Source organism: Patella vulgata, chromosome 7 (genome assembly GCF_932274485.2).
Source record: "Patella vulgata chromosome 7, xgPatVulg1.2, whole genome shotgun sequence".
Taxonomy (NCBI): domain Eukaryota; kingdom Metazoa; phylum Mollusca; class Gastropoda; family Patellidae; genus Patella; species Patella vulgata.
This window is the reverse complement of record NC_065885.2, coordinates 13,918,895-13,946,121: the sequence shown is the minus strand read 5'-3', so window position 1 is coordinate 13,946,121 and position 27,227 is coordinate 13,918,895. Positions and strand designations below refer to the sequence as shown.

The 27,227-nt window shown below is 36.4% G+C and overlaps 1 protein-coding gene across 4 annotated transcripts; it reads left to right on the top strand.

The window, feature by feature from the left end:
• Positions 1-829: 829 nt before the first annotated feature.
• Positions 830-27,085, top strand: LOC126828220 (uncharacterized). Of its 4 annotated transcripts, none has more exons than XM_050557863.2 (8): positions 3,297-3,370; positions 4,022-4,192; positions 18,062-18,225; positions 18,703-18,759; positions 19,449-19,518; positions 20,288-20,428; positions 21,157-21,234; positions 21,796-27,085. In XM_050557863.2, the coding sequence occupies exons 2-8, from the start codon at positions 4,135-4,137 to the stop codon at positions 22,710-22,712; spliced, it is 1,485 nt and encodes a 494-aa protein (XP_050413820.1). In that variant the 5' UTR covers positions 3,297-3,370; positions 4,022-4,134; the 3' UTR covers positions 22,713-27,085. The 4 variants fall into 4 exon arrangements, with proteins under 4 accessions (XP_050413822.1, XP_050413820.1, XP_050413819.1 ...); XM_050557862.2 differs by having other exon boundaries at positions 3,334-3,484; XM_050557865.2 differs by lacking the exons at positions 3,297-3,370; positions 4,022-4,192 and adding an exon at positions 830-933.
• The last annotated feature ends 142 nt before the right edge of the window (positions 27,086-27,227 follow it).

Sequence of the window (27,227 nt, the reverse complement as noted above, 5' to 3'; positions counted from 1 at the left end):
ATACGATATTGCCGCATGAAAAAAAACCCATAGAAAGTTATTTTTAAAAACTGTGTTGCCTAAACTCAAAAATATATTTTGTTTAAATCGTCATACCCGGTAGAAGGGCTTTTTTAATTTGAAGTACCATTGCGTTCACTGTTCAACAATATTAAAATGGTTGCTGCGACCCTAAAACTTTGAGGATAAAAACAGTAACGTGATTTGGCACAGTTTCTAAGTACTGTGGCTTGCTAACACCCCCTTTGCTCGTGAATGCACATAGTTTATTTTAACGGGACACTACGGGTGTACATCTTACCTGTAAACAAAGTCAGCAAATTTTTAATGTTGAAATCCCAGTTTTTAAGTTTGAATTTTTATGTCAAACGTCAAAAAATAAATAAATAAAACGTGAATGTTTCAGTTCAATATATTGGGCCGTTTGAAATGTTCCGTAACCCTTGGCTTTCTCCTTTGAGGGAGGGGGGTTGGGTGGTCGAATGGTTAGAACGTGCGCGCTGTATCATAAAACTGTCATTGAGTCAACTGGCGTGGTTTCGAATCCCCGGTTGAACGTGACAAGGAGTAGGATCGCCTGTCCAACCTCGTGGGTTTTCTCCGGGTCCTCCGGTTTCCTCCCGCCGCTAAAGACCCCTACGCAAGCGAATTATTGAAATAAGATTAAACTATATATTAGTCCCGAAATGACCTAGTCTGTGTCGAGTGGACTTTATTAAACCCCATCTCTCTCTGCTTTGAAGGACCTGATAAACGCGGCTATGTTATTTTTGATTTGTGGCAAATTGATCGAAACAATCGGATGCAAAATTTACTACGCACTGAAAAGCGACATCAACAAAAACAAAACGAAAGTAGGACTGATAGTTTATTTTGGTTTGTTAATTGTGACATGTATTAAACAAATCCTGGACGAGTTTTTAACAGTAAACAGTAAGTTGGGTCATGATAGTGACTTTTTTTATGTGCTTGGTTTTTTATTATGTATTTGATATTAGTTACACATAATGTAGGCTCATATATCGGGCCCTATTGTCAGATTCTCGGAAATATACCACACAAAAGGCTTTCAACCAAACCCATTTTTATATTGTCATTTAAATACATATTTACGGACGTCAATGCTAGATAAAATTACGGTATTGAAGGGAGAGTCACATACTTAGTCGAGTATTTGTTGATATAAGTTATAAGGGGAAGTCTGAGCTTTCACAGGACACCTGTTCCCTAATTCAAATTCAGTTATTTACTGAATAAAACTATCGTTTATAAAAAAATCAAAGCCAAAATATCACCATATAGCATGATTACATTGTCCTAAAAGCTCCTGCATAATGCTTCTTTAAAGGGATCATCTCCATTTTAACAGAGTCTGAAACATAAAGGTCTGTGTACGTATGAAATTTAAGCGTCAAAGTATAGGTATAATCTATTTACCTTGTCTCAAAATTTTAGCTCAAAATATTGAGTCGTTTGGACGTGAACGTCAAAACCGCTTATCCAGACACGTAACCTTTTTAAGATTTCGGGTCAATTTTTTCGTTGGGTGACCTGATAATCTATTGCCGTTCCTTTAGAGGTCTTTAAAGTGCATGATCCACGTGCTTATACTTGATAACGAAAGGCGAATTTCACCTATAAAATAAAAGTCTGGTTTTATCTAGACACCGTATAATACAGCTTGGGACACCGGTCTGGGACACCGGTCATCATTTCCAGATCATTTCCAGATTGAGTTAGTTGCTCAGTCCTCAGGAAGAGTTTTATAATAGAGATTGGCCCTTTAAGTGCAACGAGGCAACCATGTGTCTTAATCCGGCACCGATGGCAATGTCAAGTGTACTGTGGAATTTGCTTAATAAACTAACGCCTATAGAAATATATCTTGAATAAGGTGTATGTAAATATCAAGTTATTCAATGCGAAATTAGGACAGTGTATATAATGACTACACCCCACAGTTATTGTGTTACAAAACGTTAACATATCTCCAAGTTGAGCCAATGTTTTACAGCGAAGTCATGTGTAAATCTTTATATAAGTAAGTTTTTGACCTGCCATGTGTGTCGAAGAATGTAGATTACATAAAGGGTAGGTACGTGCATAAATATGATAACATAATTTTATATCTACAATAAAAAAATCAGGTGATTTATCATTCAAATATCCGACTCATAATGTTATATTGGGGGATGACAATCTGTCCTCGATCAAAGTTTCATGTCCGTAAAGGTTAGTGAGCCACAGCCATTGTCTCTGGACCAACATGACTCCCAGCCACTTTGTGGGACCCAACTCACAACATTGTTTTGTGGGATGACAATCTGTCTTCGATAAATATAGTGAGCCAGTACCATTCCCACTGAGCCACCGTAGCTCGTGGTCCCTTTAAAGGGACAATAACACTCTTGCTGGCTTGAAAGCTCCAGAAAATAAATAATATCTCTATCTAAGTACTAGATGTTTAAGTGTCCTACCTGTTGTGTAAATTATCCATTACATCCTATTTTACTTGTCCAAAGGGTTCGAAAATATTTTTAAATCGAAGTTTCATTTGAAAAGGTTTACGCGAGACGTTTCAAACCATTATGTTGAATTTTTCACAATTTTTAAATTAGGTGTGTTAAGATGAAATTTGTATCATCAATTAATTGAAATATTCTAAAATAGTACAATTTGTTGACCAGAATAAAGATTGGGACATATTATTCAGTTACAACAAGAGTGGTATTGAGCCTTTAAGGGACTTCAGTTTATTAGCCGTCTCGTTTGAAATGAAATGAAATGGGGTTAACGTTCTACTTTTCTGGGAGCCACGGTGGAGAAGTGGGTAAGACGCTGGCTCGCTAGCCTGGAGGTCGCGGGCAGCTCCCGTTGTGCAAGACGGAGGGCCTGACAAAGACAGCTGTCTAGTCTCTCAGATGGGGGCGGAAAACCGAGGCCTCGTGCACGTAAAATGTCTCTTGACAGTTGGAATTCGATATGAGAGTGGTCCGTAGCGCCGCTGTCCTGGCAAAATTTCCCTCATAGCACACTGTATGGCGTATGCCCGTCTTCATTAGCCCAGTCGGAACAGAACAGTAGGCCGTTAAAGCCCGTATAGAGGAGTTCTGTGTTGTAGGTTGTAACTATGGCAGTGATATCCCGTCTTAAGTATACATTAGATATATCTATTTACTTACGTATACACACCTATGTAAATATACACCGCATGTGAATAGTAGGCTATAGCCAAAGCTATATGGATTGGTTGAAATACGTGTTATTTTCATGACCTTGAAATTTTATGTCTTTCATACCTTCATTTTACTGTGTCAGCTGACTTGAAGTACTTTTTCCAATGTTGTCTTGGTGTTGGAGGGCAAGTGTCGTGAGTACATTCTGTTAATACGGACGAGTTTGAACTCGGTAAAACATGTAGATTGCGTTATATTATTAGTAACACACGATAACAAACAATCTAGGCACTATTCACAATGAAAAGGTAATATAATTCTTTCATGAAATAACTGTTACTTAAACATACTTTGATAACTGAAAGAGTTATAAAATATGTATTCATTACATTGAAAACCTGTTGTTAACACCATTGATTAGTCTAATGTGTAAAGGTGCAAGTCAGCTACATATACGAAGTAAATTACTATTCATGATAATGTAACCTCGATTAATAATAGAAATCTAAAACCATTAATTGTTTTTCTTATTTGCAATTAATCGATTAAGTGCAGTGGTATGTAATCTGGTCCTAATTAGCCACAAAATAGACCATTAACACTTTCAAGAGACCCGTACTATGCTTGAGTCCATAAATAAAATTTCTAGGTGTGTAATTTCCTGCGAATTATAGGTTTCTAATAATAAATTATAAAATGAAAGTAGAATTTATAAGTTTCTAATAATATGTTATACAATGAAAGTAGAAGATATAAATTTCATATTACGGGCTGTGTTCTATTGACTCAAATATTTATGTTAATCTATATTTAAGATACGAAATTTCTTTTAACGTCTGATTTAGCATGTTCTAAAGAAATAATACTAGCTGTATAGGAAGGGGTTATTTCCCATAGAAATCACGCTCGGGATAAAGAACATTTAGTATCGGGCTGATTAAACCCCAAAAGAACAAGCATGGATAATAAGGAGGCATCACTCATAGAGTTGTTGAAAAAGGCTGCAGAAGATGAGAGTGAGTACTTTATTAACCATACATAGGTATTAATCTTTTAAATAGCTAAAATTAACCTAGTTTGTGTCGAGTGGACGTTAAACTCCCCCCCCCCCTCTCTCTCTCTCTCTCTCTCTCTCTCTCTTTCTCCCTCCCTAATAACATAATATAATCTTTTCGTTTTATTCTCTTGTATATTTGAATGTTATTTTCATTTGAAATCATAATCTATCATTCTTTTCGCTGATCCAATTCCCTGGATTCGACGTTTTGTACGTAATTGACTTAAAAGTTAAAATCTGTGAAGATCTATTTGAAGAAAGAGAAATGTTTCAATTTCTGATTAAAGAGAATGTTATACATATATCACTATGGAATCGATTGTGTATTGGATAAAAAAAAGCGTAATTTATTACAACATTTGTCTTTTGTGGAAAATTTAAATCTGTTAGGGTAAATTATTGCTCGTCGTGATTTATGATGCAAATGTAATTGAAAATTCCGTAAAGTGAGAAATGGAAAGATAAAAACATAATAGTAGTAGTATTGATATATAGAACGATTTAAAATTGAAATGATCAATGTCATAAACGTTAGACTTATAGGTTTTTCAAAGCCGTGTATGAATGTAACGTGTTTTTGAAGCTGTATATAAATCTTTTGGTGTTTTTTCTTTCGTAAAGGGACATAAATCTAATAATCGTATAGATTTCATGTTGTAAAGTTAATAAAAAATGTGATGTTATCTAAGTGAAATTGTGAATTATTTAAATAATTCAAACTATCAATCAATAATATCAATCAATAAATCAACACATTATTTGTATAGCGTAAACAATACTTCGATAAAGTTCCTGAAGGAGTGGGGGGGGGTGCACTGGCTCGAATGGTTAGCACGTGCGCGCGCTGTCCAACCTCGTGGGTTTTATCCGGGTCCTCCGGTTTCCTCCCACGGCTAAAGACCCCTACGCGCAAGCGAATTATTGAAATAAAATTAAAACCATATGTTAGTCCCGAAATGACCTAGTTTGAGTCGAGTGGACGTTAAACCCCATTTCTCTCTCTCTCTCTCTCCCTAAAACGTGTTAAAGTTGATGTGGATTCTTTTAGTGTTTATTTTCGTCAAATGGATGTGTCTGAAGCCTAGTGACGTGTGTAGTAAGTAGGCTATAGACTATAGGTTTGAGTCGAGATTACTCGCTTTCAGTTTACTCTGTTTTTGCGATAACCAATTATGTGAGAAATACCATACTGACATTCGGTTTTTAAAAGTTGTACGCCAACTAAATGCGTTTGTTAGATACTGACAGAGCAGCCCCGAGTCGAACAATCGCCGCCCGAGCTGTCTTCGTCAGCTAGTTTCACAATATCGTGCAATAGGTGTATTAATGTGATTTTTAGGTTTAACCCCGCAAACAATGCCAAAATAGTGTTTTCACTGCTTACAGAAAACTGAAATTTAAAAAAAAATTTTTTTATGAGGGTGACCCTCCCACACACTCCCTATCGAGCTGCCGCTCGGTCTGCGCAGCCTCATGCCTGGCACATACTGTCAACATTGTATATTTTTCCGTTTCCGCCCTTCCCCCCCCCCCCAATATATATTTCACGGCTACGTTGCGACGGTACCAGCATACCCAGTTGTTGACACCCATTACATCACTCCTGTCTAACAAATCATAAAGCTGTGGTGTTACGGTGGCGGCATAGTATTTCACCGTAACACCACAGCCACTCTAACCATTCATAATACATCTAACTATCCCTTTACAGCACTTCACTCCCTACACATTTCCCCTCGTCCTACTTTCCCAAACGTCAACAACACATCTCATACATCCAGTTCGCTGATTAACCCTTGTACCACGTCTACTGGATTCCATAGAATCTGTGTATTACCAGTTCAATTGAAACAACTTATATTTAACTGGTTTAGGAAGGACGTCTAGTTGCTCAAATGGTTAGAAAACCGAGGTGATATAATTTGAGTAGTCGGAGACGCCGGCGCCCTGGGAAAACTTCCCTCATAACACACTTTATAACAACATATGGGAGCCATGGTGGCTAAGTGAGTAAGACGTTGGCTCGCTATCGGGTTCGATACCGGTGTTAGCCGAGAAAGTTTATCGGGATTTTCCGGCGTGTTTTCCCCTTGTCATTGGTGCAGGACCTGGCAAGGGAAGCTGTCTAGTCGTTCGGATGGGATAAAAACCCGATGTCCCGTGTACACTTTGGCGTGCACGTAAAAGATCCCTTCACAGTTGGAATTCGATATCAGAATAGGCCGTAGCGCCGCTGTCCGTTCATTAGTCCAGTCGGAGCCGAACACGAACATTTCATTTCATTTATAACAATTACATATGTTCATTCGGCATTCACTCCTGACGATAAACAAGCCAGCACGACCTATATGTATTGGTTAAAATTTTAGTATAGGCCAAACGTGACTTGTCCATTTAGGGTTAATCCGTTAGCAGGTGAAAGGGGTGGGACAACACTTGATAGTTCTGTTTACTAATGTGTAGATTCTTTATCAAATGTAGATCTTACAAAACAGAAGACATTAGTGATACATAAATCCATTAAACGGGATTCAAACTTACTTCCGAATTGAATAATGGTAGAAAACATTAGTAACTAGGTTCTGGTAGAAAATAAAATCGATTTTTTACGTTGTAAAATAAGATCCCTGGTTGCTATGGAATATGTCACAATCTACTCTATATGTATAACAGTATTAACACGAACCGGTGATTACGAACTAGTTCAGGTTAAAGGAACTGTCCCAGATTCTAGTGGATAAAAATGTTTAAACAACGATTATGCAAGAGCTAAATCTGCCTATTGCAGGTCTGAAATGTTATCTAAATTATTAATTAGACATTAATTAACTTATCCAGACCATAATCAACTCTCGATTAGATAAAAAGCTGGTAGTTCTCACTATAATAGTTAAAAACTAGATAATGTAAAGGCAATTTGCTGAAAATTTCATTCAAATTGATCCACTATGAACCGAGAACTTAGCGATTGAAATTTCCGCCTAGCCTCGATCATCATTACTAAGGTCAGTACGAAAAACCGTATAGTCTCGATTATCCATTTAACCGTTAAATCGTGAAGGAAAGTTATGCAGTAAATCGGCTCATAATCCACTAAAATCGTAGGCTACCGATGCCATCTAGAGTTGATTATGGCCTGGATAGGTTAATTAATGTCTAATTAATAATTTAGATAACATTTCAGGCCTAAAGAAAGACCTGCAATAGGCAGATTTATCTCTTGCATAATGTATGTTTAATATTTTGAATTGAAACATTATTTAAACACATGCGCATAAGAGTTTACCCAGGGAGTTGCTCCTTTTAGTAATTATAGTCGGTGTACGTGAGTACAACAAAGGTATCTTCTGTGCAAAGATCTTATTTATTGTTACTTGCTGTTTTTCGGCTGTTGTTCAATAAAGCCAGGCTGAGGTTTAACATCCTACTGTTCTGCTTCGACTGAGCAAATGAAGACGTGCACACCAGGCCATACTCAACGGCCTAATCTTATAGGGTTCTTTTATGTGCACTCCAATATGTACACGGGACCTTGGTTTTTCGTTCCATCCGAACGACTATTCGTTGTCCCTTGCCACGTCCTCCGTCCTGCACAATTTCAACTGCCAAGGAATCTTTTACGTGCACACAAATGTATACACGGTACCTCGGTTTTTTGTCCCATCCTGATAAAATTACTTGGTCGACACATGGATCGAACATAGAACTTCCAGGTTAGCAAGCCAACGTCCTACCCATTGAATCACCGTGGCTTCCACAAGCTTAGGTGCGTTAAACCACATTATTAGTAAATAGGTGTCGGTATAAAGGTGTGTGCATCCTGTTCACGCCTCTGCACTTGACATCATGATACTCTGTTGAACACGTCATTGTGTGATAATGAGAACTGTAACCTTGATAGTGTTATTGTAGACAAGATAAATAACATTTATACAAACATATGAAATGGGGCTGAACGGCTTGCTTTTCTGCACTGGGATAATGAAGGCAGACAGACGCCATACAGTGTGCGATGGGGAACTTTTACCGGGACTGCCGTGCTACAGCCTACCCTTTTAATATGCACAGGACCTCGGATTTTCGTCCCAACCCGAAAGACTACAGTGTATATATCCCACCCTGCACATTCCCCAGGAACCTACTCGGCCAACACAGGACTCGAACCCTGTCCACACTGGTTAGTTATCTTTAATGGGAGGCTTATCAAGCCCTTCACGTAATACCCTACATTTTTCGTCACTAATTTCCATTGGTTACTGACCCAGCTGGGGACCTTTCAGATTCCTTGATAGAAAATACCAAGTTGCACGCTTTCCAACTGAAATGTCTAGTTGTGATAATCGAGTTGCAAACTTCAGGGTTCGTTCAATGTCAAGGTTGCTGGAACTTCTGTTAATCGGTTATGATTATGCTATGACCCACTTCACATCTTAGTCCGAACCTTTCTAATTTACTTTTTGTTCTTCCATTATGTTAGTTAGTAACATGTCTTTGATCTTCCGTAAGTTTTTTCAACTTAATAAAAAAAAAACTTTCAACGGCTGTAAATGAATCTATTCCTTTATGTGTTTGTATCACGTGTCTGTAGTAAAGGGAGATAACGCACCTAAAAGTTTGGGAATTACCGACTAATCTAGCAACGGCTAGATGTTGTTAAACTCGCAGTCATTGCTTCGGGAACATGCTGGTTAGTGATCCAAGTAATTAACACATTTATCTGCAATTTTGATAATCCTTGACATATGGAAGCTTGCTAATTATTTGTACGTGATATCCCAAGTTATTTTCTATAATCACAGAAATGCGATCGAATGATATCTATTCCGATCACCACCATAGAATTTTTGAATCAGTTCCCATGGCGACAAAACACGCTGAATATATATAGAGCCTATCCATCTGAATGTGCCCTCTATTATCAGCTATTAAATAACGACCAGTTCATGTACTTTACGTAACGAAACACATTTGGAAAGACTCCATTTTGAAATATAAGGCAAATGTGGACTTCTTGAATTTATTCGAAAATGGGTTACTGCCATGCCTCCGCTAATCAACTCTATTACCATATAAGGCCCCGTTCTATATAAGGCACTGCATACAACTAAAGATTAATATGAAAGTAATCCACGGGTCCAACCATGTATACATCATGAACCATTCTTATGGATTTTTCGCTTTTGCCATCTATAGAGCAGGAGTACACCACTCATAATTACTACTCTATTCACAATACGATATGCTAACTTTCTCAAGAAATAATTTGTGGACTTCTAATTTATGTCAACCCAACTGAAAATCAGATTGATTTCGTCTATGATATCATCACTGGGTTGTTGACATTCATCATGACGACTTTTTATGAAGTAAATTATGGATGTTACAATAGAAAACATTCTTAGTTTTCGAAATATTTTACTTCGAAATCGATTGATAAAGTAGGTGGCCCAGACGGTAGAACCCAACCACCTTGGAATTTGGATGTTGATGAGATTTACGTCTAGAGTATTTGACCTTTTTTATAAACGTAAATATTTTTTCCTTGCTGAAGAACAAAACGTCCTATTGGCCATACACGTGTATCAATAAGGAAAGTATTGGTATAAATTCATTTAAATTTAAAAGAAATAGATCATTCATGGATTTATTGATGTCCGTATCACTTCCTGAGAAGCGGCAAAACAACATAAAAAGGTAAATAAAGAAGTGCCGTATTTTCTTATTTGCTTAAAGATGCATTATGTAAGATTTTGACGAAGAGCTGACCGTTCTTGCTATAATAGTTAAAAAAAAAACAGATAATGCAAAATTTATATAATTAAAATTTCATTCAAATTACTTTATTCAAAGTGAAGTTATCACCTTTTGAAGCTTTGACAAGATGTGGCATAGATTGTTTATTATCGTAACAACGATGTTTGTTATTCGAGACTTAGCCTCGATTCGCCATTTAAATTAAATTATTAAATCCCGACCGTGTTTTCATCCGTTTAAATCTCCACCATCCGATGGTTTAGAGAGTTCATAGGTCTGTCATGTGAATAACTACCTAAATAATAGCTTATATAACATTTGAAGCCAAAATAAAGACGTGCAATAGGTAGATTTAGCTCTTACATAATGCATATTTAATTGATCAGACTTATATGCAGATCAGGCGGTATATTGTAGTATTCAACGCCACATTGACCTTCGTCTGCAACAAATGTTTCTTCTTTCAGCATTTAGATTGTTCACGTTTGGCTGCTAAAAGTAGATGTAAACAGAAATATCAAAGTGGAAAATCATCCCTTATGGATAATTTGATGGATAGCTTACTTTGTTTCTAATTGTTGATAAATGTTACCATTTATTCATTGTATAATAAGTAACCTATTTTGGGGGTGTTGGTATGGAAATTATTAGCTTAATATAAGTTTTTGAGATAGATGTCGTCCCATTGAGAGCCATTTTCAACTCATTATCTTTTCAGTCAATCCCTTGGTAGCGAATTTTGTAAAAAAAAATCACTATTAAAGTTATTTAGAAATAGATTTGAAAATAGTTGATGGCAACCCGAGTTTGTGGTGACATATGTTTTGGGGTGGCTTTGTTGAAGTGGTCATTAATCTTAATGCAAGTTTAACTCATGCTAGTTACCGATACCTTCTCGGGGGACATGATGTATGTGATCTAAATCGCCTTAACATCTGAAATTATAAAGAAAGTGTTAGCATTTTAATGCCCCGGAGAGAGAGAGAGAGAGAAATGGGGTTTAACGTCCACTCGACACAAACTAGGTCATTTCGGGACTAACATATGGTTTAATTTTATTTCAATAATTCGCTTGCGCATAGGGGTCTTTAGCAGTGGGGGGAAACCGGAGGACCCGGAGAAAACCCACGAGGTTGGACAGGCGCCCCTACTCCTTGTCACGTACAACCGGGGATTCGAAACCACGCTTAATGCCCCGGTGTCGATATATAGATTGAAAATAATCACCAATAAACATACGGCCCTTCTTCTGGTAGAAACATTAGACATTTGTTTGGTACGTAGAAACATAAGACAACTGTAGGACCATCCTCGTTATCCCAAGTGTTCTCATTCCGTTCCACTCCCATAACCCCTGGGTAAAACCATGGGGGAGGAGGCACGTATTCAAGTTATCTGCTCTTGATGATTGTGCTATTTTTATCGACTAATCCCATAAATCGTTAATTGCAAAGGAAGATAGCAAAAGGAAGTAACTCTCATCGGGCAAAGTAATCAAAATGCAAAGGCTCCCTGAGTATCAGCGAGAGTACCTTCGGCGATCGAACCGCATTACTTACGTAGGCAAAACGCATTCACATTTTAAAGCAAATTACCCAGTATAAGTTCAATAATAATAACATAAAAGAATGGTAATAGTTTATTAGATTTCAGACGAATAGTAATAATTATAACAAATGGACACAGATCAAGGGCCAAAGCTATTTTTAGTCTTCCTCTCCCTTTTCCTTTTTCCCCCTTTTGCATGGCGATTTTTGTTGACTTTTTGGTGTAGAATTGAGGAAAAGGGTTTGAAAATACATTTTCTGCCAGGTTTTGGTGAATATTCATAATTTTGATGCGGAAGGATACAAGAGTTGAGAGGTTGGTTACGTTGAAATGTAGGGCCTGAAATTGCATGTTTACTTGTCTCTACTTCCAGCTTGTGTATCTCAAGTTTTTCATGAAGAACCTCATACGTGCTTTTGGGCAAGTGGTTGCCACATGTTGCTCCATCTGTGGTAGAAAGCGTTCTACCCAACGAAAATTTGGGAAAAAGTTAGAGCCGGTCTAAGATACGAGAATTAACATTGGAGTCAATGGGGAAATCTTTAGTGATCTGTGTCCAAATGTGAAACATATATATGTTATACATATTTGAAATCAGCGAAACATACTACAAATTTTGATAATACAATACAACACACTTTAAATGAGTTAGAAATATATACATTATTTACATAAATCACTCAGTAAATCGACATGAATAGGGTTATCTACCCTTATGAAAACCAACGCGAAACGAAGGCCGTTTTATTAGTAAGAATGGTTTATAAACTGTTTTTTGATTGGTTCGTGGACTCGAGCTATAGTCAAGGCCACGGCAGATAATTTGAAATCGTGGAAACCCATTGGATTAACCTAGGATATAATAGAACGGAATGAGACCACTGGGGAAACCGATGATGTTTTAGGACATGCTTCTAGATCACTCGGTGTTCTGTGTTCCATCTACGTCACATATATTCCCGTGCAAAATCCCGTCTTCATTAAAACTGTAGGACGTTAAACCCCATTTCATTTCTCATGCAAAATCTTCAACTGATCTTGGAGTTACATTGTTTCGTAAAATCTATAATGTCTAGGAATGCTGGGATGTGCGGTAGGAGCAGTCAAACATTGACATTCTTCACTATTTATGAACAATCGGAATAATTCTTCTTAAGTGGAGCACTTAATCATTCATATAAAACTTGTACGATAACTTCTGATGTACATCACGCACATTTTGTCGATGCTACGTCTGCTTGAAGTAGAAACTCCCCAGTAAAAACTGTTCTGAAGGATCTCACCACATTGGTATCTGTCAGAATCAAGGTCTAAGTCATGTAGTGATATGCAGTGCTATGCGTCGCTGGTCAGATGCGGAAAGCCAGTAAGCCAAAAGCTCCCACTAACGTGTGGCGCATACTGTCTTCTGCTACATATTTTAAGTCATCGTCTAGTATTTGTAATTCTCTTCTTTTGGCTAGGACTCAAGTTGTGTATATATTTTTATCTCAGCCGTTAAGACGTTTTATACCACATACAACAATGCACCAGTTCGTTTCTACATTTTATATCAAGCACTGGATACATAGGTTACAAGCTTAGGTGACATTACAATATTAAAAATGTCTTTCTCTCCACCTCCTGATTTGCAGATCATATGTCTCTCCTACAAATCAAGGCGTCTACTCAATCCAGTTGGTGTCTCTTGAACTTCGGCGGTCTCTCCCGAATTTAGCGACTGTCTATCGATAGGCCAGAGCTCTGATGGTTTTCTACCCTTGGGTTTCGGCTTTCAATTATCCAATTGGTCAAATATGACGTAATTAATTATAATGAATGTTTGCTAAGCCAAATGATGCAATGGTAATTTTCCTGCCATTAGTGTAAACATGGTATTCTGGTTTCACCCAGAATCGGCAATGTTTATATGTGCCAACCTATCACTCATTTTAATTTGAGTGCTTGAGATATGACTTCTCTACAATACATGCATATGAATCCAATAATTAGTTAAAGATATAATATAATGCTATTATTAATTTATAGAGCAAAAATTCTATCAATCTTACTAGAATCAGCGTCATTCTGCATTAAGATCTAAAGCTTCATACCCGTTAGGGAAATGTCAGACAGCCATGGCTACAGCTTTCAACAAAAGTAAAGAGGCGATTAAATATACCTTCTATTTAGTAACAGGTTGTCATGATTGTAACCTTTGAGTCAGATGAAGTTGTCAGTCTTAATATTCTGAGGCTGGTATAGAGATATAGTGATCCTATGTAGAATCAGGTCCGGCATCCAATACAGAACTTCTATCATCATCTTTTGGATTTGAAACTGGCAGTCGGATGTAATTGTCCACATATCAATATTGGGTGGGATTTAGTAACTGGCAGATTCAAACATAGGGAGGACCAATAACCATTCATATTAAATTAGGATGAGTTCTCTCAAATCAAACGATGGCAATCACGGTAGAGGAGATTCGTATTAATGAAATAGTTACGCCTCGTGTATTCAAGATATCAGCTTCTGAAAGAGATGATCTGGAAGAAGACCCTAGGTCAATCCTATGACCTGAAATTAATAAGAACTAAAACAACTCTATGAATATGTTCTTTATAAAATAATCTTTAATGGTAATCTGTATACAGTTCTAACGAATTGATTCCTGATAATTATAAATTGGGCCACCGAAGATTATTGAACTTTTTAAAAAGTTACAACTGACAAATATTGGATCAGGGGCGTATTCATTAAAACTTAAACTAAAATATTTAAAGAATTCTCATGGTTCATTGACTGAGCTCTAAAATCATAGCACAGTTTCTGCGATAAATGCCCAGGAGTCCTTACTTAGGACATTTAAATGCCTACCATTTACCAGTATATAAACATGTTCACTTCTAGTTCCACATGGCCTCCGGTATATATCTACTATCGACATCCTAACTACATTTCCCGTACAGTATGTTTTGCACAGAGCTAAGAATAGCCTCCAGCTAAGACCTGGCCTCCTGAGAATTGGTTTTGTAAATTTTTGCAAGTTTTTTTTTATTGAAATGTGTCAATAAATGAATGTTCATAGAATTGAAATCACTTCCATCCGATAGAACAACCAATCCGCACTTGAAGATTACACTACCTTATATGACCAACCCATGACCAAAGATGTAATAGTAATCCCGGGAGAAGGCCCTGTCATAACCAGCAAATGTATTTGATGGAAAACATGAACCCATGTGGACTGTAGCAGTAGTACGGGTAGCTGGCAGCTTGCGATCCCGATCTCTGATGTCCGCTGGGAACGATGGCCACTATCATGATGGTTGTGTGGTGGCATCCAAACCTTTATAGGGCGGTTCTGGTACCCATGTCCTCCTGAATTAAGGCTGTGGTGTGTTCTTGGCAGATCACCGGGTCTTCCACAGAACTGTAGAAATGGTGCTGACTCTCGATTTTCAAAAGTTGTATAAAATCTGTCGAATTCAGCGATCTTGAAAATATTATTCTTAAATATTATCGTCGTAATCTGCTGTTATTTCATTTAAAATTGCAAGATTAAAGTGTATCTCTCAAAAGTGATTTACAATTATTCATTGATAAAAGTGGTGCATTTTCATTGCGTCTCGATTTATTATTTCAACGAATAAAAATATTTCAAAGGTTGATGGCCGCTATACGCTTTTGGAGCCCATAATAGCTATATGTCGTTAAGTTCATTCTACGAATTTTCTCTTAGTCATTATGAATAACCACTAAAATGCCATACGAATAACAGCTTACATACATTATAAATATAACTATATGTATGTTACTATATTTGTTGTGTATTTATTATTTCAATGATAAAAATATTTGAAAGGGTACAGGACTATATACAATAGACATACATTGACAAGTTCATTCTAAGAAATTTCTCTGTTGAATGTATATTCTGCAAACTTCGAGAATAGGTCTCTGTCCTGAATGGCTGCCATGTACAACAATTAATATACTGTTTTCGACTAAAATCCTCGATTTAGGACTTAACATGTCGGTCAATTAGCTTAGTGTCTGTTCTCAAGCAGAGTTAACCGTAGACAGACAGCGTAAGTTTCGTATGTTAAATATGAATTCCATTATGAATAACAATTAACATTTGTTATGAAAGAGCAATGTGCTATTGATCAATTTCTGTATTAAGACGTTTGATTCTTGAAAGGAAAACAATTTATATGCAATATCATTCGGGAAGGGAAAGTGCGGAGTTAACACGATATACGTTGGATAATCTGATATAAATTTGCTTAACCTTTTGATAATTATACTTATTTAATGAAATAGAAAGTCTAACGAGAGATCTTACCGTCTTTAATATATCAACATGTTCTTCGGTGAGTATTTTATATATCTACTTACGAGAGGGGGTTGGGTGGCCGAATGGTTTAACGCGTGCGCATTAGTAGATCATAAGGTCTGTCATTGGGTCAAGTGACGTGGTTTCGATGTGCGTGACCCGGAATAGGGTCACCTCCGGATGACCCCCCCCCCCCATTGCTATGGGCCGCTACGAGCAAGCCAATTATTGAAATAAAATTTAAACGTGTTAGTAACTCTGTTAGATGAATATGAAATCTATCTATCGATCTATCTATCTATCTATTATGTTGGTGATACCATGCTTATTAAAAGTATTGACACGCTATTTAACTATTCATAACCATTTACAAAACCTTGACAGGAGTAGCGATCAATGTTTTATTCAATAGATATTGAATTTTTGGTTTATTCCCACGCTGGCTTGTAGAATATGTACTTTATCATTAATTTGATACGTTGACTGAAAGCGGGAGTTTTCTAAATAAACAAAATAATAAACAGGTTAGTTGTCGATATTTTCACGCGTGTTTTCATATATAATTCTATGGTGGGCGTTTAGGACTCGCTTTTTGAATCTGGATTGAAAAAATAATCAAAGGTGGCATTTTTTAAGATAAATGTTTGTAGCTCGTTTTCAAACCATCCGAGTCAGGTGAATACCTGTGAACTATTTAAGGATCGACTGTTTTAGACGGGTCGGGATGGTCCAATAGTCTATGGTGTCGCGCTTCGATCTATGGCTGGTCACCTCTGGCTTGCAGTCGTAGTTTCGGTCCCTGGTGTGAGCGTATGTGGCTTGGGGGTAGGGGCACCTTCTCAACCTCGTGGTTTTCCTCCCACGGGAAAGTCCCCTGCGCGTTCGCTAGGCATAATAAAAAAACACAACTTGTCTGCGATATCACCATCGTTGGAAGCGGACATTAAACACTAATAGAAGAATTTCTGTCGGTTTCGATAATGAGCTAATTATATATGTTATACAAAAGATCACCTTTCTCTACAAGGGTTGTGGGTATTTACGGGCTCTAAAGGGTTAATTTACCTGAAGAAAATAAAAATATATTTAAAGAATATGATATAATTTTTCAAATCTCAGCACTATACTAGATTAAATCACACTTCTGAGGAATCGTTTTCTGAAAGTCAGCTGTCATGTATAATTGGTCGATTTACATTTTTCCAAAGGTGTTGCCATCAGATTCTCTAATTAATAGAATGATGTCGAGGTTTCTTTAAAGAATGATTTTAGTGTACATCGTTATATATCAAAACGCCGTATAGATTTAGATTTATGTTGCTTAATTCGTTTCAAAGGTGATACGGGGATCTTTTATTGATATATTCTGTCAGAGTTCATTTTTGTGTTATGTTTTTTTCCCTTTAAGATCATATTTCGGTGTAGATTTCTATTTTTCAGATAGAGCGAGTGTAATGAATATTTCTATTTTTGAATTATAGTGTAGTTATATGGTTGCTTTAAATTACCTTCGTTGAACTAAGGCTGATTTTATCGTTTTAATTCTCCCTTGCATGCTTGTATTAGACAAAATAGCTTTCATAAAGATTCAATAAATTACATCTATTTCCTTCACACTATAATTCTGCCGATAATAAATGGATGTTAAAATGGTTGGTTAATGGTTTTTGCTTGCAGTGGTATGGGGTATCATCATTATGTTCTATGACAATCTGACAATTTAATGCCGAGGAGATTTTTTAAAAGAAAAACAGGAACTATTTCTACACACTTGGTAACCCTCTTGTTGATGTTTGCTTTCTCTTCTTGGGGTGACACGCTAAAAATTAAAGCCAACGGCACAGATAATCCGAATACGATTGCCATGAAACTTGGTATGCTCTTTCTTTGAACAATTGCCCATAGATTGACGGACAACATGACTGTGGTGGCGTCATGCCCAGTTCCTGGTACATATAGTCCGCTCATACTTAAATCTTGTAACCCAGATATTTTAATCAAATTTAGAAATGAGCTAGTTGAGACATTATTTTTGTGTAAGAAAGGAGTTACCACAACCATCATAGATCGATACGCCTCAACATTACAATCATCAGCAGATTCCGGTTATCATCTGCATCATCATCATCATCATCATCATCGTCAGTTCATGACCATTTTCACCAGAGAGCATCTTTTAATTTAAAATATTATTTATATTTACAGAAATGTCGACAGTTCCACAGTGGGCACCGAAAATACTGATGACACCGGAGAAAGATGGCCTATTTGTGGAATTTGCACCACCTTTTAAAAGCGCAGATTATTATAGAATTTGCGTCATGGATCCGAAAAAGTGGTGTGTGGGTGGCAATCAACGACTTAATTACGTAAATGTTTATTTTCAGTATTTTTTTAATTATGACACTAAAGTAACAACGTAAGAGAAATTGATCGAACAAATCTACCAAACAAGCTGCACGCGAAAGAGTTTCTACGAGTCCAAATAGATAATTTGTATACATTCCGAAAGCAATCATTGGGTCGATCTCTATGTTTTTCAGTGTTGGGTTTGAAGTGGTCTGATAATTGGTATGCTGAAAGGCAAGTTTACCATATGGATCCTTGATCGTTTTTGGGTGTATATTAATTGAAACATTGCTTCCATAATTGAATTGGAGACGGGGGCGTATATTATCAATTTGAGCTAAACCAGTCTAGTATGTTTGGTTGATTACCCAGCGTGTAACATTCTATTATTTTCTAGACCTAGGGGTTAGAATTAGGCATATTTTTTTTTACAAGGATTTAATAACCCGATTTAACAATTATTTACTTTGATGATCGAGCTATTTTTTTTCTTTCAGACGGCTAACAAGTTATTTGTTCCCAGTGTACCCAGAAACCATACCTACGATGTTATGGTATGTAATCATTAACACGGTTAAAGCTCGAAATAGTGCGTGGCTCAGTGAATAAGGTGCTGGAGGGTTTGATTTCGTTGTGTGCTGGCTCCCAAACCAGGGTTTGATTCCGGTATTTTAGGTCATTTTGGGACTAACATATGATTCAATTTTATTTCAATAATTCGCTTGCGCGAAGGGGTCTTTGGCAGTGGGCCGAAACCTGAGGACCCGGGGAAAATCCACTAGGTTGGACAGACGACCAACCATTCAGCCATCTACCCTGCCCACCCCACCCCACTGCTTGAAGTAAAGACAAGTAAAACCAAATTTTGAAGTATAAAAAACGAAACGAAATCTGTGTTTTAATCAGATTAGTGAAGGGCGGATGCATGTCGTACGTTTTGTCGTACGGATCGGAGGGAAAACCAGGGTCATGTGTACACGATGGTGTGCACATTAAAGAATCCTTGGCAGATAGTATTCGACGAAAAGTGTAGACGGAAACATTGCTGTCTTTGTCCCATAGTGCATATACTGCGTGGTGTATGCCCCCCCCCCCTCAATGGCCGTTTGGTGCAACAAAGTAGGATGTTAAAACACCATTTTATTTCTAAATCATGCTTACTTATCATGTTTCTTTAATCTTGGTAACATTTTCAAATTCTGGCTAAAATTTTGTTGGGTAAATGTTAAGATATTATTTACAGGTACGACCATTCAAAGCTAGCGGCGATTACCTAGATGATTGGATTTCTCAACGCTATTTCTATCCACCAGGTAAAATTATTTTTTATTCGTGAATTTTGCATGTAATTATACGTATTCGAGTATACTTATGTACCATTCATATACTCGTACGTATAATTTGAATTGAATATCTGAAATCGGGGGCAATTCCTTTTAAGTAACCCCATATTTAGGTCTACATGTTGATGGATCTGTAATATCAAGTACTCCAACAAAGTCCCCCGTATCACTATATTCCACATAGTCAGTGACAGATTAAGATCAGTAGAGGCCCTATAAGCAATTAGAAGATTTTGGTGCCCCCATAGAGTATACAATTCAGAATGTAAACAATAATAAACCATAAACAATCCGTCAAGCACATGGTTAGAGGTTTTTTTTCTGAGGTTTTATGCACGTCATTATATATTGAGACCAATGAAAAACTAATTAAAATTTCTTAATTTTTAAGTTAAATAATTTTGAATTCATCATCTAATCAAGCAGAAATTCTGTTGCCCCCCCCCCCTTCCAATGCTGCCTTAAGCCCGTGCTTATTTTGCTTAATGGTTAATCCAGTCTATCAATTAAAAGTTGTGTAAACTGCTCACAGATATTACCGCTGGTAACATTGGGTACCTTAAAGGTGCATAATAACAATTTGAATTCAGTCGTTGATCTGACGGAACTCTCCCGCCCCAGCATGGCACGCATACCCATAGAAAATGAATTGTGGTGTGTTAATCTCAATGTAATAAGGCGTTAATCAATCTCGTTGTGATAAGAACATTCATAGATTGTTTCTTTCTTTGTTTTAAAGATGTTACAGGTAGTACCGAGGGGCCAATATCAGAAGCTTCGTCAGTAGAGCAACTACCTATAGCGGATAATACGCAGACAATAGTTATTGCAGTTGGCCTCTGTATTCTAGCACTTATTGTTGTTACTCTATTATACATAGGTAAGTTATTCTAATCTACTTGATATTTCTTTCAAAATCGGGATTTCTGAAAGGGTAATGGGGCACACATCTTCTCATTGACTTCAATCAATATTATAGGAAATGAAATGAAATGAAATGGGGTTTAATGTCCTACTGTTCTGCTCCGAACTGGGCTAATGAAGACGGGCATGCGCCATACAGTGTGCTATGGGGGAAATTTTGCCCGGACATCGGCACTACGGCCTACTCTTATATTGAATTCCAACTGTCAAGGGATCTTTTAAAGGGACGCCAATGTGTACACGGGAACTCGGTTTTTCGTACCATCTGAACGATTAGACAGCTGTCCTTGTCAGGCAGGTCCTCCGTCCAACATCACTGACAAGGGGCAACCACGCAGGAAAATCTGGCCAATGCAATGTGCAATGATCGAACACCTCCAGGCTAGCGAGCCAGCGTCTTACCCACTTAGCCACCGTGACCCCCCCCCCCCCCCAAGATATTATAGGTGCGATTTCCCAAAACCGTAGTAACTGGATTGATGACATCATTTATTTTATTAGGCATTTCCGGTAAAACAGCCCAAAATGAGCTTGAGCGTGGACGACCTAGGGATGGGGTGTGGGGGGGGGGGGAGAGGGTAGTGTTTCTTGAGATTTGCCCTAAAGTTTTTCTCCCATTCATCTACAGAAGGTACTAGAAACATATGTTTTATTTGTTGCAATCCAATTGTTTTTTATTTTTAGTGTTAAGAAAGGAATGGGTCTTTAAAAGGCCGTGTATTGAGTTTCAAGAAGAATGTGTGGCGTTACGATCTGAGGAAGGTGAATGATGTTTCAATATTAAAGTATTTACCCTGGTAAATCAAGACTTGGTAAATAAAACGCTAGATGGCACCATTTTGTTACCAACTACAGTGAATACCCATTTCAAATTTGATGGAAGCATTGGGGTATTGAGAGGGTGAACCTTAGCAATATTCAATGTTCTGCCACTTTCCATTCTGAAGTAATCTCCCTTTTGCCAAAAACCTTGTGTACGCGGTAGATGCTTTAGTTTTTAACAGACTTCTTTCATATTTTCTGAGAAGTATTGGCCTCATGAGAGGGTGCACCCTATAAATATTCAGTATTCTGCGAGTTTTCATCCCAGAATTATCCCAACTTTGCCAAATTTGATGGGAAGCATTTGGGCCATGAAAGGATGAACTCTATTGATATTAATCGTTCTGCGACTTTGTCATCAAATTGGGTCAACATTCAAGTTTTCTTGCGGAGAAGCTGCAGTTGAAACAAAGCTGCTGAGTGATTGTATTTACAGGCTTTGTGTGGCAATCTCCATCAGTGAAGTTCAATATTATTACAGTATTCTTTTGTTTGTTTCAGTTGAGATTACTCCAATATACATCCCAGAGCAGCCTTTTATTTGTGCCGTGAAACACCATTTAGATCTTCTTGAAAAAATTGATGGAATAACCATAAAAGAGACGCCTTTACCTTCTACTACGGGAGAAAATAACCATCAAAATATTCATGCCTGGATCGATTATCAAATACGTTCTTTTAATGCTATAAAAAACAAACAAATACTAATATACGTTTCTTCCAGACTCTTAAACAGTTTAGACCCCTCAATCAGCAGAAACGAAGGATGCGACACAATTTGTAATGAGTTCATTAATCGTTTAGCGGAGAAGCTCCGGGACGGTGGGAAAAGGCCTTTTATTGTGTGCTTTGGGGATGTGACGCCTTATACTACTGCATTGACACAGTCCTTGGCAATGTCACGATTTAATGATCTTCGGTCTGTGGTTCAGTGTGATAACCAAAGATTGAATATTGATGGCACATATTCATTAATACGTGACTTAACTAACGAATCATGTGATCATTTATTCACTACGGAGGAATTGGGCGAGTTTCGCAGAAAAGTGAGCATTCTCTTAAATCAGACAACAAACAGCGAAAATGTCCCTTATGCAGACCCAGATCAGACAATAATTAACTGTAACGGTTATTCACCTATAAATCACGTGGCAGTGAACTGTAACGGAAGAGTGCCTCAAAATGAAAGTACTCAATATTGTGACGGGCGCCTTTTTTCCAACTGTAACGGCGCGACAAGTGGTTACAGAACAAACGACACTACATCACCTGACAGCGTATTGCTTTCCATGGAGGAAAGCAATGGCGTGGAGGAAACATTCATAGCGCCATCCAGTATCAATGACAGTTGTGGAAACATTACAGAAGCATTTGAAAATATCAATCAAAGATCGTGTTGGCTTTCAGAACAATGTTAAATGATGATTTCACTCTGATCAAATTATCGATGTATACATCTGTCATACTTTGTATGTTCAACTGAATCGTGTTTCTAAATATTGTGACTCATATCGTGGACAGAATTTGATTTATCAATTCAAATATTTAGTATTGTGTTTTGTGTCAGCTTTAGTATGAGGATGTTCAACTCCATTCCATTTCACTTTGTTTCATTTTATAGTTTGTAGCCATGGACATTAAATGGTTCTATCAGGGATATCGACCAATCGTCCAAATAACTAAATTCGAAAATAAATATTAAAATATAGCATGATGTCATTTTAATTGATTCGACTGAATCTTAAAAATATAAACCTGATAGCCGTTTTCCATGCTTTTATTGTGCCTGGTGACGTTTTTTTTTTTATCTCCCTGTCAACATTTTAATTGAAGTTTGTCAATAGAAGTTGAGTTTGGCTATTTGAGGGTTTATTAAGAAAGCAAAATCAAAATACTAACAGTGGAAAATCTCTATCAAATACGTATAGGTGGCGCTGGCTTGCTTATATGGTTTTCATTGTATGCAGAATGTGTCAAAAGTTTCAATTGGTCTTGTGTAAATACTGAACAGAAGTGAGCCATTTTTTGGACTGATATTCCTTTTAGAAATTCAACATTACTGTATTTAGCAAATGATTCAAAATCTCTCAAATGACGATAAGTGGATTTAACACTTTAACTTTAAAAAGTTTGCCAATATTAATAATTAAAGATACATTATGGGAGATTAGATAAAGAGCTGACAGTTCTCGCTGTAATAGTTAAAAATTAGATAATGTGAAGGGAATTTGCTGAAAGTTTCAGTCAAATTGATCCACTGTGAACCGAGAATTTAGCGATTGAATTTTCGGCCTAGCCTCGATCATCATTACTAAAGTCGGTACAATAAAAACATAGTCTCGATTATCCATTTCATATTAAATCATGAATGAAAGTTGAGCAGCAAATCGGATCCTAATCCAGTAGCGATGACGTCGAGAGCTGATTATGATCTGAATAAGTTAATTAATCTCTAATTAATAATTAGATAACATTTGAAGCCTAAAGAAAGACCAAAAAAATAGGCAGATTTAGCTCTTGCATAATGTATGTTTAAGAATTAGAATAATTGATATTCAGTAATTATTCCTTTCTTTTCTTTCTTCTGACTTCGATATTAAAATATTGCAAGCTGTACTAAGATCGATGCATACGGTCATATGAATTTGGCTAGAAAATAACTATGATGTACCGTTCTTCCATTAAAGGGGCATTATGTAAGATTAGATAAAGAGCTGATAGTTCTCGCTATAACAGATAAACCATAGATAATCAAAATTATCATTGGATAATCTCTTATTTATTTGAAATACCTCCCAGTTCCTACTGTGTGAGATCTATTTCTTAAGGTCACCTCCAGATTTGGTCAAAGGTCACGAGATGCAAACACTAATATAACCCACAATCTCATCATCAATCACGTGCCCTAAACTTATTTACATCTCAACGGCCTTGACGAAATCTGGAGATGGCCTTAAAAAATAGATCGAGCCATCCTACTGTCATGAAGGTTAATAAATCGAATTTTGAACTATGAAAAACGAAACGAAACAATATAAGTGTTAGCTTAGTCGCTATTGACTGTATGTGTAAAGGTTAAGATATGGGAATTGAAGGTAGGAAGGTGGACGGAAAGTGAATAGACGTGAGATCAATGGAGTGTAATCATAACTGATGGATAGGATTAATCTATAATTGTTGTAGCAATAGGTTTTGTGTTTTTATGACAAGGAGGAACAAAAGCTAATATATTAAAGACTTCTTTGGAATATTGACAAAGATGTATATTTGAATCATCCTAATAGTCGTTATACTTGAATCTAACTTAAAATCCCCCAACCTGAAAACTGAATTGTTCAGAAAAGTTTGGTACCAATGACCTTATATGCGTATTAAAAAGAATGTAGTAACGATATATCCCTAAAAGTTTGATGCCCCCGCCTCTGTATTCGACCCTGGCACAAATATTTGTTTTATAAAAGATCTCATGTAAATAATGTTCGTTTTATATAGTGCTGTAATATGACATATAATATACATTAGATATCATATCATCATTACATATTACAGTGTTCTATCAGCATTTTCTGTACATACTCCAGCATGGTGGGAAAGTAAACCCAAAGAAAAATCCATGCTGTTGATTCATTAAGTTACCGTCCTGGATTTCCGGCTTTGCTCAACACTAGTGCTCACGGGTAATTATTTCTCGGCTGTACGACTTCTTTTCACCTCTTACTGTTTCTCTCCGATCATTTTGTGGCTTGAGCTTACTTTGCCAATGAACATAATTGGCTGAATAATGACGGATGTGGCTGGTATATCCAATATACATGAATTATAATAAGATATTGAAATTCTGACATTCCATCAATTTAGATAACGTACTCGCATTTCCTTTAATTAGATAAAAAAAAAAAACCTCCTTGTCGAGTATACAGCCTGGAAAAAAATAAATGGAATTTTATTTGACTTGATATTCCATGTTACCAATTATATGTGTTGAGTTTGATTGTCTAAAAAGACCCACGAACTTTTCTCATTATACTGGTGCTAAAATTATCAACTATAAAGACATCCACCTTTCGGCTGCAGGGTGCGTCTATATTTAACTCACGGCTAGCAAATTATCGGTTTAGTACATGAGAAATTGTCAACGTGTGACCTCAGAATATGATCTTTAATCATTGGTAGGATATAATTCCTTCCGTATTATCCGGAATTGTTTGATTTTACAGATCAGTTATTTATAGACCTAATTATAGAGAAGGGCACCATGAATATTGTGAATCATAATTATCGTAAATATTCAACATATGTGTAAATGATGTCTTTGATATTTTGAGATCATGAATGCAGTTTTTGTTTTATAAATATCTAAATTCGTTCACAAATACATTCACTATAGTAATCATTTTTAACATTTGGCCTCTCCCACCTAGCTCATCAGCCTTGTACGTGTACACGTGTTTCTATGATGTAAATCTATATTTGTAAATAAATAATGTGCTCTGTGATCGAGCTGTACATAATTATATTAATCGATTGTTCATGAAGTTATTTAATATTGTTTGTATTGTGCCTTTATGTAAAGATCTAACATGATAATGTACTGTTATAAATAAGATTGTTTACTGTAATACTAATTATTAATTGTAATACAGATGATTTACTGTAATAGTTTTAAGATAATTTTTTGATGTCATACTGATATTGTTTGCTGATATTAAATAAGGAAAATTTATGGAAATACTGGTGATAATTTACTGTAATACCAGAGTTATTTATTTAGCATAATACTGTTATATCGATGATTTACAGTAATTCTTTGTTATCAAACGGACTATTATTTATCACAGATCATCGTTTACTGTAATACTGATGATTTACAGTAATACTGATTACTTACTGTAATACTGATGATCTTACTGTACTACTGGTGACCTTACTGTAATACTGATGATTTACTGTAATATTGATGATCTTACTGCAATACAGGTGATCTTACTGTAATACGGGTGTTCTTACTGTAATACTGGTGATCTTACTGTAATATTGTTGACGTTACTGTAATACTGATGATCTTACTGTAATACTGTTGTTCTTACTATCATGCTTGCATTTACTATAATACTTACAAATATATGGAGTGAATGATTTTATTTTAATACAGCAGTACTACAAAGTTTGAACAAACTAAGGGTGGCCATCCATCGGGTGCTCCTAAAATCTAAGATTGTATGGAAGTATGTGACATTTGAAAGACTAGACTTTACATCTAGTGCTTTATGCTGCCTTAGTTTGAATGCAGTTTAATTAACTGTATTGTTCCATTACATTGATCTTGTGGTTGAAGTACAATGTAGTTGAACATTGGCGGGGAGAGGTGTCCATATTAGTAGTCGGGTTGACTCTGAGACTGCCATAGAAAGTTACCCAAAAATATTTATGATTAGAAAGAGATCTTGAAAATATAGCAGCTGGTTTTGTAATGGATTTGATTGTTGTTGAATGGGACTAATTAATATTGAGCAAATTTATGGTTGAAATTGGAAAATAATTGAAATTGAGCAAATAATTGAGATTGATCAAATTATTGAAATTTAGTTTAAAAGCGAATAACTGAGATTGGGCAAATAATTGAAAGTAAGCAAATGATTGAGATTGGACAAATAATTGCAACTGATGTCGAAATATTATGACATGAGAAGTTTAAGAATAATGTATGAAGTTGTATATGTTATATTGTAAAGTGCCATGTTATGTTCTTGCCGCAAAGTAGGTTATAATAAAAACACAATATTATAACTAACTGTGTATTGTTATTCATAATAAACTATGTTCACCTTAGTTACCTCTATGTGTTCTGTTTTACAGGAAAAATAATTTTCCTTGTAAATATTTATCTTCCTTAAAATCTAACAAAAGAAAGAGAAAAAAAAACAATCCCAAAA